Here is an 11,462-nt window from a genome sequence, read left to right on the forward strand (position 1 = left end):
CTCCCTTTACTTTGTAAAAAATCAAAAATACAATCACACATGTGGTATCCATGTGCGTCGTAATGACCCAGAGAAGGAAGTTAATACATTATTTAACCCCTTAATGACATGGCCCCTTTTTTCTTTTTTCCACATTTCTTTTTTTCCTCCCCCCTGTTTAAAAAAATCACAACTTGTCCCGCAAAAAACAAGCCCTCATATGGCCATGTCAATGGAAAAATGAAAAAGTTATGGCTCGAGACGCAACTGCAAAACTAGTTGAAATTCAATGATTAGACCATTTTAAAAAACCTGCCCTGGTGGGCACGACAGGGTGGTAGGAAACCTGCCACTCAAGGGGTTAAATCTGATTGATACCGCTCCAACAGATTTCATCGCTGCCAGCAGGGAAACATTAGCCAGCTCTGAGGGCGCGCTGTATCGCCCGGTCACCATGTATAAACAGAGGCTTCATTAAAATGGCTTATTGTCCTCTGTGACCTTCCCGGGACGCCAGCTCTTCTGCAGGACTGCGGTTTGTTGCTTCAGTCGGTGGTCTGCTACAGCCGCACAATACGCAACCACAGATCTCGGCTTCTCCACATTCCCTAATTTCTTATGGGTAAATACAATGTAGACAAGTCCCTGACACAGATCTTCCACTGGCATTATACAAAGATTATGCTCACTAGTAATTATGTGGTTTGGTAATTATGGGGCTTTTTTCTATACGCTGACCAATCTTAACCCCTTCCTCCCCCGCAGCCAGTTTTGGCCCCCGGAACATGCACCAGTTTTCAACTCTGATATGTGTCACTTTTAGTGGTAAGAACTTTGGAATGCTTTTACTTATGCAACTGATTGATTCCGAGACGGTTTCTTGGTGACACATTGTACTTTGTGTTAGTGGTCAATTTTGGCTGATACGTTTTGTGTATTTGTTTAAAGAATCCTACATTTACAGATAAATTTGGAACATTGGTAATTTTCAAAAACTTTGACTTTTTCTGCTTGTCGTTTCACATCTGTGTCGGGTGTTCCAGTTTCCTGCTCCTTTCAGGGATGAGCAGAGGGGAATCCCCGCGGCCGAATAGCTCTATTTTAGGATGGAGCCAAACAGCGCCCAGCGGACCCCATTGACCAGAACGGGGTCTGTTTACTTTTCACTCTGCTGCCCGGCTTGTAGCCAGGTCTTTTGCTTCCAGTATTTTGTGCCGGATCTGCAATGGAACCTCCAATGGAGATGTGAAGCCCCCTTAACCCCTTGAGTGGCACGCCCGGAAAATTTCCGGGGACGAGCTCCACTACTCATAGTGACATAGCCCAGAAGATTTCCGGGCTATGTATATGTATCACTATGGGAGCTGCAGAGCACAATGCCACAAGCTGTGACAGTGTGCTCTGCCTGCACAGACCCACAGAGAACAAAGCAAGGGCTTTGAAAAACCAGCAGAAGATATTGCAGATATGTCGCAATCTCCTGCACTGGTTTGTTTACAGGTTGCCATAGAGACCATCGGCTTGTCAGAAGCAAGCCGATGGTCTCTGTGGCAGGGAGAGCTTGGTGCTTGGCTGTGAGAGGACAGCTAAGGTACCAGCTCTTACAGCAGAGATCAGAGAAAACCTCCGATCTCTGCTGTGTTAACCCTTTACACGCGCTGCGGAATAAGTTGGCGCTATACAAATAAAGATTATTATTATTATTACATGCTGCAGTCTATGTGACTGCAGCATGTAAAGGGCTGTCACTGCAGCATGTAAAGGGCTGTCACCATCGGACCCCCGGAATGTGATCAGGGGTCCTAAAGGGTCCCTGTGGAAGTCCCCTAAAGGGACAAAAAAAAAAAATTTAAAAAAATGTAAAAAAAAAAAAGGAAAAAAATTATTAAAAAAATAAAAAAAAAACACTTGTCTCCCTTTACTTTGTAAAAAATCAAAAATACAATCACACGTGGTATCCGTGTGCGTCGTAATGACCCAGAGAAGGAAGTTAATACATTATTTAACCCCTTAATGACATGGCTCCTTTTTTTCTTTTTTCCCCATTTCTTTTTTTCCTCCCCCCCGTTTAAAAAATCACAACTTGTCCCGCAAAAAACAAGCCCTCATATGGCCATGTCAATGGAAAAATGAAAAAGTTATGGCTCTTGAGACGCAGCTGCAAAACTAGTTGAAATTCAATGATTAGACCATTTTAAAAAACCTGCCCTGGTGGGCACGACAGGGTGGTAGGAAACCTGCCACTCAAGGGGTTAAGCCACTCTCACACACACTTGTTTTCTGTGCGTTTAACGCTGCACTAAACGCTGTCAATCACTGCCAGTGATTTCAATGGGGCTTCTCAGACAAGCAACGGTTTTAATGCGCTGTCTATTTTAATGCGTTATTGCATTTTAAAACGCGATGATCTGTCATTGCAAACACAGCACAATGTGGTTACTGCGTTATTGACTGCATTTTCTCAGTTCTGGCATTATAACGGTGCTGAAAACGCGGTCAAACGCTCATGTCAACGAAACTGAAAATGCAGTAAACACTGCGTTAAAAAATGCAGCGTTTTTACAAGCGCATGTGTGAGAGTGGCCTAAGGCTGCTTGCACACAAAAGGATTGGGTTCCGCAGCGGAACCTAATCCTATGCCCGCCCATTGACCCTGCGTATCTCTCCATAATTTTCTTAAGTTGCACTGTGGACGGTCCGGCCGGCCGGCATGTGCAGTATAGATTTTGCCGTGCCGCCACTGGCAATGACCTGGATCCCGCAACCTTTCCACAATAATGATTGCAGAAGGGCCACAGATCGGACGGGTTCCATTGACTTCAATGGAAGTCACCCTCATGCAATCCGTCTAATAAAAGAGCATGCTGCAATTTTTCCTCTTTGAGCAGAAAATCGCAATTTATTTCCGCTTGTGTGCAGGAAAAATAAAATAAAAATTGCATGTTATGGGCAGCTCTTGCTGCGGACCCCAGAGGGGAAGGAGGGCGCCCACTCAAGCTTCCACAATGCAAATCTGCCCGTGTGCAGATGGCCGTAGACACATAATCTTGCCAAGGACACCAGCTGATGAATAATATTTACCGTTGGTGCGCGGTACGTTCATTTACTTCGGTCATCAGGAAACGTGGAATTATTGGCACAATTTTTCCTATTTTGATGAAAATTTCCAAAATCTATTTTTCAATGGACCAATTCGGTTCTGAAGTGACGGGAGACGCCCATATATTAGAAAACCCCGTAAATCACCCAATTTTAAAATCTGCACCCCTAATAGTTTTCAATAAGGCATTTACAAATTCTATTAACTCTTTAGGTGTTTTACAGGAACTAAAGCACAGTGGAGGCTAAAGCTTAAAATGTCATTTTTGATTTTAATCATTTTTTTCTGCAACAGTAGAGAAGTTAGCAGATAAACAAACCTTAATGTATTACCCTGAACCTGCAGTTTCTATAGATAACAGGACTCGCGCACCGGCCTCAGACGCAAAGGTGCGCTGTGTGGATTTTGCAACCTCCCTGTTATCGGGCCAATGTTTCATTTATATTCAGAGAACCGTAATTTTCCTGTTTTCCCACCTACGGCGCTGTGCGGGGCTGGTTTTGTGCAGGATACGCTGACCTTTTCACTGGTACCATTTTGGGGTGCAGACAATATTTCTGATTGATTCCTGGGCCTCCCTCACACAGGCGTTTGCAAAAACACTGCGTTTACTGCATTTTCAGCAACGTTAGCGTTTTGACAGCTTTTGGGTTACGTTTTCAGCATAGCTGAAAACGTAGCCACGGAAGCTGGAAACTTTTTCAGACTTTCTGGCATAGCAACCTGCGTTTAACGCTATAAAAACGCAGTACAAAGTTGTGCCGCGTCTTCAGCAGTGCTGACACCGCAGCCCATTCATTTCAATGGGAGACTCAGGGCTGAAAACGGGCAAGAATAGAACATGTAACTCTGTCAAGGCGCAGCGTTGCAGACGCTGCGTTTTCAGCCCTGTGTGAGCCGCCCCATTAAAATGAATGGGAGCCTTGTACAGCGTTTAACGCAGCACTAAACGCTGTACAAAAACGCCTGTGTGAGGGAGGCCTTAGAGACATACTGTTCAAATAAAACACCATTCTAGTGTTGGGCTTATATTTTTGGAATGCGTTGGGAGTGCGATACAAGTGATACGTTAGGCCGTTCTCACACAGGAGTTTGGTTCTGGTGCCGTATTTATTCACTGCATTCTTCCGGAGTGGGTATGCTGCTATCTAGCTCATATGTGTGTGTAATTTTATATATATATATATATATATATATATATATATATATATATATATATATATATACATACATACATACATACATACATACATACATACATACATACATACATACATACACACACACACACACACACACATATATACATACACACAAAAAAAACCACTTTTTCTTTGCCTAAAACAAATCTCCGCACAGGGCGCTCCTGTCAAAATCCAACAGAACTTCCTGCAGAATATGACATTAAGAGCTTCCATATTCCTCATTCTGCAGTCCAAGGCTCCGTACGCCCGCGGGGCCCCACCACTGCTGCGGACGATACGGACGGTTGCCAACACTGTGATGTCCGTGGTGAAGATCTCTTAGGAGATACATCAGCGGGGATCCTCGTGTAGCGGCGAGAAGAGACAGTGAGTGCTGTCCGGGACGCCTGGCATATAATAAAACACCACGGAGTGCACACAGTTATAAATGGGCGAGTACACGGGTTACGCAATGTCCATCTGAGGAAATCGGCCGATATCATGCTTGTAAAAGTGTGTGATGTTGGCCGAGTTCACAAAAAAAGAGTTCACCGTGTTGTGATTTGTGAGAAAAATCGCATTGCGGATCACGTGTTTATGACCCGTGTGACCATCACGTGTATTTTCAGTGGGGGGACTTACGAACTGCATCACACATGTAGGCGCAGGGCGATTATCTCTCGCCAATGGAAACAAAGCGCAACATTTCTCGGATGCACAAAAATAGAGAATACTGTGATCTCTCACATCATGGCCACACTCACACCTGTAACCAGAGCCGTGGCAAACAACTGGATATATTTTCGTGCATCTCCCCCTGAGTGGCCCCCGAGGGCCAAAGCCAGCAGGAAGCCCCGCCCCCGCAGCTAGCCCCTCACACACTCCACATGGAGACGGAACCATATACACGACCCCCGGGGTCCGGAGGACAGGTGAGGATGACGCACACACAGTGGGTGTGGCGACTGAACAAGTGACGTCATTACCTTCTTCGGGGTCTTGCTAACGGCAGCCATGAAGGAGAATTTGTTGGACGCCTCCGCCTCGTCAGGTGCAATGGCGTCTGCGGCCGACATCTTGCTGAAGGTTTCGTGTCCCTAAGGGAACTCTAGCAGGTGAAGTGCTCGGTGCCGGGATAAGTGACAGAGCGCCGGGAAGGAGGGACGTCACCGCGGCGTTTACGTCATCGCGTCACTTACTGGCAAGTGGAGCCCTACGCTTAGTGGGCAATGTGCAGCTAGACGTCCCCGCTAGAGGGCGCTGGAAGGACGCGGCTGACTGCCATTTCCAGGGATGTAGGGCGGCCATGGTTGTTCTGGCTGTAGGTAACCCAGCATACACCACGCGGCCACAGCGGCTCCGGGGGTCCCATGGCTGATAGTCAATGTTGCCAGTTTCTTTTTGCTTCTTCAAAGGAGCTTAAACAGGATATCGTGAAACCCCAGTCTGCTGCTGAGCTCAGTCTTGCCCTGCTGTATCACCTGTTACATAACACTGTCTTCCACAACCTTACCTTTAGGGTGTGGGCAGACGAGCGTAGGCGTATTTACGTTCGCACGAGCGCAACGTATAATCGCCCGAGCGATTGTTTTTCACCGATCACGACCAGAGCTAGAAAGCGTATTTTCGTTTGTTCCTACTTTGCAAACGGTCTTTTCGGCGATCGAATATGCGTTGGCGCGTATTTCGGTCGCATATGTTCCGTTTTTTTTTTAATTGCCGTTTTTACGCGCCGTAAAATCGCCCATGTGAACGAATACATTCGAAACCATTGCCTCAGATGGTCACGTATTTACGTTTGGTCGCAAAAACGCGCCGTTTATGCGCTCGTCTGCCCGCACCCTCACACTGGCTATCCACGGTTGATAGTTCATAGCGTGATCCGTGGCGATAAATTGCGTGCAGATCACACTTGAAACACTTTCCATAGGATAACTATGGAAAGCGCAGCTCGATGTTCACGAGCAGGAAATCCATCGCGATGAGCCTATCATAATGATGGGGTTAACGCGGTGACTTTAAATGATCTCCTGTGGCGAAAAGCCGATCCACCCGTGGACAGGTGGCCTTATAGCAGAGTTTGTTCCTTACCCAGTTTTAAAGAGAGCGGGTCATTGCTTTTTAGCCCCATAAACTATGTTGGGGAGCTAAACGCTGGGCACCTGCTCCAGCACTTCATCCGCGTGCAGACGGTGTGACTCTTCAGCTGGCTGCATCCGCACACCCTCCCATAGCGATGAATGGGAGAACACACACATACAGCCGGCTGAAAAGAGGCGCATAGTGGAAGTGCTGGAGCAAGGCGCTCACTGAGTATGAACCGCCACTCCCCTTTCCATCACCTTTGAGCCCCATAACATAATTTATGATGGGATTCCTTTAAGCCTCCTACTCAGCTGTTCTTCCTACACAGCTGTCCCTCTGTTAAACTTACTAATTAAAATGCTGACTATCACCTGTTTGGTATAATTGGTTAATCATACACTTGACTAAAACCCTACAAATCCCTGGCTTTCTGTACCAAGAATAAGGGTGCAGGCAGACGAGCGCATAAACGGCGCGTTTTTGCGACCAAACGTATATACGTGACCATCTGAGGCAATGGTTTTGAATGTATTCCTTCACATGGACGATTTTACGGCGCGTAAAAACGGCAATTCGAAAAAAACGGAACATATGCGACCGAAATACGCGCCAACGCATATTCGATCGCCGAAAAGACCGTTTGCAAAGTAGGAACAAACGAAAATACGCTTTCTAGCTCTGGTCGTGATCGGTGAAAAACGATCGCTCGGGCGATTATACGTTGCGCTCGTGCGAACGTAAATACGCCTACGCTCGTCTGCCCGCACCCTAAGGCTGGGTTTACACTGGCGAAATTTCCGTGCGGACTTTCCCCATGTAAATTCTGCAAGCGTGCATTTTTAAGCCTGACACTAAGCACCAAAATGGAGATTTGCAAAAATCTCATCCACACACTGTGGACAAGCTGCGTGGAAAAAGACATACGGCGTAGAATAGTATCCCCATTTCCGCTGTGGGCTCTCTTCTCTCTATAGAGAGAGAGTCCTGCAACGGAATGCAAGATGGACAAGCCGCTTTAAACCCACACCAAATGGCGTGGGTTTTGAGGCAGACTTTCTGCTGCAGAAATCTTGCAGGAATTTCTGTGCGGTCGTGCTGCGGACATTCCGTGGGTTTCTGTCCCATGGGAACCCAGCCAAACTGATGCTGCTGTGAAGGTAAAGGCCGATCTCACCAAATACTGCCCGCCTTGTGGCCGAAAATTGCATGAACAAGAGAAAGCTGCGACCAAGTCGTGGGTGAATTTCGCATTTTCTCGCCCATTCATGCAGCCGGGCGCGGTGTATATACAGCGCAGCCCAGAATTCTGTTGGCCGGGGAGAGAGAGTTTAGCGATAATAAACTCTCCCCTCCATTTGCCGGCTGATCGCAGCAATAGAAGCCTATGAGAACTGCTGGCAAAGGGAGGGGAGGGAGTGTAGCAGCGCGAGCCACAGCTAGAGTCCCTCCTTCTCCCTTGCCAGAAGCTTTCATGCTTCTGTGGGAAAAGGCAAGACCTATTTTTTTTTTCCGGCTGCGCATAAGAGCGGCCGTCTGGAATCGGCAGCGTATGTGCTATCTTCTCCAGCCGGCCGATTTTACACGCCGTTATATCGCCCATCTGAACAACTTGGAATCCAAAGCTTCAGATGGTCATGATTTTCGACCAACGTTTTATTGCAACAAAAGAGCCATGATAAAATGTTAATGTGAATAGGGCTTCATGCTGCCTTCACACTGGTGAGAAAATTGCGTGACTTTTGCTAGATCGTGAGAAAATGCAGAGTTATGAAACTCATGATTTTCAATGACTTCATTCTCATTTGCGATGTTTCCTGTCCTGCGATGTTGTGAGATTTGGAAATCACGTTGGAAATCAAAAATGGAGCAGAGAGATGAAAACCCTGAACTGACCCTAACGGAGGTGTGAGAGCGGCCTCAGCTGAACGGACCCTAACGCAGGTGTGAGAGCGGCCTCAGCTGAACGGACCCCAACGCAGGTGTGCGAGCGGCCTCAGCTGAACGGACCCTAACGCAGGTGTGCGAGCGGCCTCAGCTGAACGGACCCTAACGCAGGTGTGAGAGTGGCCTCAGCTGAACGGACCCTAACGCAGGTGTGAGAGCGGCCTCAGCTGAACGGACCCTAACGCAGGTGTGAGAGTGGCCTCAGCTGAACGGACCCTAACGCAGGTGTGAGAGTGGCCTCAGCTGAACGGACCCTAACGCAGGTGTGAGAGCGGCCTCAGCTGAACGGACCCTAAGGGTGAAGTAACACGAACGTATATCGGCTCGGTTTTTACGCCTGTGTTGTGAATTGGTACCTGTTTGAGAGAACTGGGGTAGTGCGCTCTCTCTCGCTCTCTCTCTGGAAGGGACTCACTCCTCTCACATCCACTCTACGGGTAGTCGCTCCTCTTCCTCCATCTTCGCCTACATGGAAGCTAAAGGTGCTTCCATTCGGTTCTGTGTTAGCACTCTCCAGTAGAAAAGATGGAACTCCTTTCCTGCTCTCAGACACTCACATTTTTACCCTCACTTGTACCACATGACACAAGAGAATTGATACATTCAGCAGACAGAGCTGACAGGCAATGATTTTATGAACGTTAACCCTTCAGATGCTGCAGCTGTGCAACACACATACAGAAAATGACATGACAGCTTTGCATAGTGCATCCACATAAGACAGACATGTATGATATTTATGGAGGGGACCAGAATATTTTCTGGGACACTACAGGACCACATAATGCGTAAAACACTACCTTTATTTCAGGAGATAAAAGGCTTAGCAGTGCTTCCTGCGCTGCATGCTAATTAACGGTGGACTGTTCCATGGGCGGTACACTCCTTGCTGTAGTCCGGACTCTACTTTCCTTTTACTCTTCTGTTCTGGATTACGGTTTTCTCCAGCAGGCTTTGGGGAATTTTGTCGCTTCCGAATTGTATCGTGTGCACACATCGGGGAGCAAATTAGACACAAGCTATCAGCCTCATATCCAAAATGGCTCTCTGCCCAGAAACAGCCAGACAGGACCTTTTATTGTACAGACACACAATGGGCGTGCAACAGGTTACATCAGTAACATATAGGATTCTCATTTGTCGGATCATATAGAATCCCCCGCCTCCCCCTCTCCCCACCTCTCTCAAGTAGGAGCCTTTGTCTTTAACAACATGTGGCCAAATCTGAAAGTGAAAGTAGATATCTCTTTGTTCAAGAAGATTCTGTGTGGGGGATGGGGAGGACTGGGAGAACACTCTGGATAAACTCAAGCAATAACATATAACACTGTGATTTAACTCTTTCCTTATGCAGCAGAGTTTCACATTAGGCTGAAGTCACAAAACACACATAATACGTCTAGTGCAAATCGATAGACATTTTATACTAATTAATTATCATGTCTATCACACTTCAGACGCCCCCTTGACTGATGATTGCCATCTCCAGCAGTGGAAGATGTCTTGCGCTCCATCTACGGTGTTCTTGTGTCACAATGAGGGAGCGGACACATGTGGGTGATTTCCGCTCAGTCTGAATAACGTCACCTGTGTGCACCGTCCTCAATGTGACACCCCGAATGTGAACTGAGTAAAACAGACAGAGAGGACATTAGATTGCTTCTGCTCCCGTAGTGTGGCACGGCGCGCCATAGATGGAGCAGAAGATGTCTTCGAGTGGCCATTGCTGGAGACGTCAATCATAAATCAGGGGGGCGTTTGAAGTGTAAGGGCCCCTTCACACTGGCAAGTGTAATATCGGGCCGTGAATCATCACTTGCCTTCATGTGAAAGCCCCGTGAAAACAGCCTTGCATAACTGTGGGGATGAAAGGAATTTGCCGCTGTGGTTGTTACAGCCGCGGCAAAGAATCGCAGAGTTCTCCACTTGTTTACGATGGGGTCAGCGCTGCTCCCACCAGCCCCATAGAAAACAATAGACAATCTTGCAGAAAGCTCATGTTGCGATTTGTTTCCCGCATCGCGGTGCCATGCAGGAAAATTGTTAAGGTGAATGAACCCATTTAAAAGAATGGGGTTCATATTTGTGCGTCTCGCAATGTACAAGTCGTGCACTATTTTCTCCCAATTGTGAAGGCGCCCTAAGAGTGAGCTAGAGAAGCTAGACCTCAGCGAGAGGTGAACCAATCACTGGACGATCCGCCATTAATTGGCATACAGCACTGAGAGCGGTTCTAAGGCTACATCTTCGGATTGGAGTCTGTGAGGGAGATTGTATCCATTATGCAGTCTGACATATTGCAGTCTGCAGGGTTTAGATTGCTGGCATAAACAGTACATCTGAACGTCCCTTACAATCAGTGTGTGTTCGGGAATTACAGGCTGAGTTCACCGTTGGGCATTTATTTCCATTGTTCCCTCCATAGGAGTCTTAACGCCAAAAATAACGGAAATACTGGTTCCCACACGACCGACAGGAATGGTGGCCAGTACACCCGTGACATAATTGTGTATATTGGGGTCCCATCATTATGTTCTGCGTTTTTCCATGTGTGGTATTCGTGTCCGTAATTTTTGTTTCGTTATCTGTTGTGACGGTATAACCTACGGCTGGGATATAAATGCCCCTGTATTCGATCACATGATCACTCTGATGTCACTGGCCATTTCACCAGTGGTTTTGAAATCTGTTTTTTTGTGTGTGATCCTCATGAAAGGTCAGATGGAGATGTCAGTCCGGCATTACAATGTAAACTGCTGTTCTTCTCTCTGGGTCTCCTGTCATCAGTGTGCCAAGTGCCCCCTGTCCCACTGCTTGCTCTGGCCATTCACAGAGGCATTTTAACATGTTGTGCCGCAGCAGAACCATTTTAGGTAACCATAATCCATTCTTTTTATGCCTTTAACCCCTTAAGGACCACACCTTATTTTTCAAATCTGACATCTGTCACTTTATGTGTAGCGAGTACCTGCCTGCTCGAGAGAAAAGGCTCGGCTGCCGGCGGCTGGCAGGGAGCGGCAGGGGAGAGCGGGGAGGAACGGAGGGGAGATCTCTCTCTCCCTCTCTCCCCCCCCCCCCCCCCCCCTCCCCCTGCTCACTGCCGCAACTCACCTGTCACGCCCGCCGGCAGCCGAACCTTTTCTCTCGAGCGGGCAGGTACTCGCTAAGGG

At 47.4% G+C, this 11,462-nt stretch overlaps 1 protein-coding gene across 3 annotated transcripts in view; it reads right to left on the bottom strand.

Moving 5' to 3' along the window:
- Positions 1-5,443, bottom strand: part of AHCYL1 (adenosylhomocysteinase like 1) — a 62,992-nt gene extending 57,549 nt beyond the window's left edge. For all 3 annotated transcript variants that reach the window (XM_066600247.1, XM_066600246.1, XM_066600248.1), the window contains exon 1: positions 5,250-5,443. In XM_066600247.1, coding sequence (XP_066456344.1) covers positions 5,250-5,339 — 90 coding nt within the window. In that variant the 5' untranslated portion in view covers positions 5,340-5,443. The remainder of the gene's footprint in view (positions 1-5,249) is intronic.
- Between the last annotated feature and the right edge of the window lie 6,019 nt (positions 5,444-11,462).

Source organism: Eleutherodactylus coqui, chromosome 4 (genome assembly GCF_035609145.1).
Source record: "Eleutherodactylus coqui strain aEleCoq1 chromosome 4, aEleCoq1.hap1, whole genome shotgun sequence".
NCBI classification, from domain to species: Eukaryota; Metazoa; Chordata; class Amphibia; order Anura; family Eleutherodactylidae; genus Eleutherodactylus; species Eleutherodactylus coqui.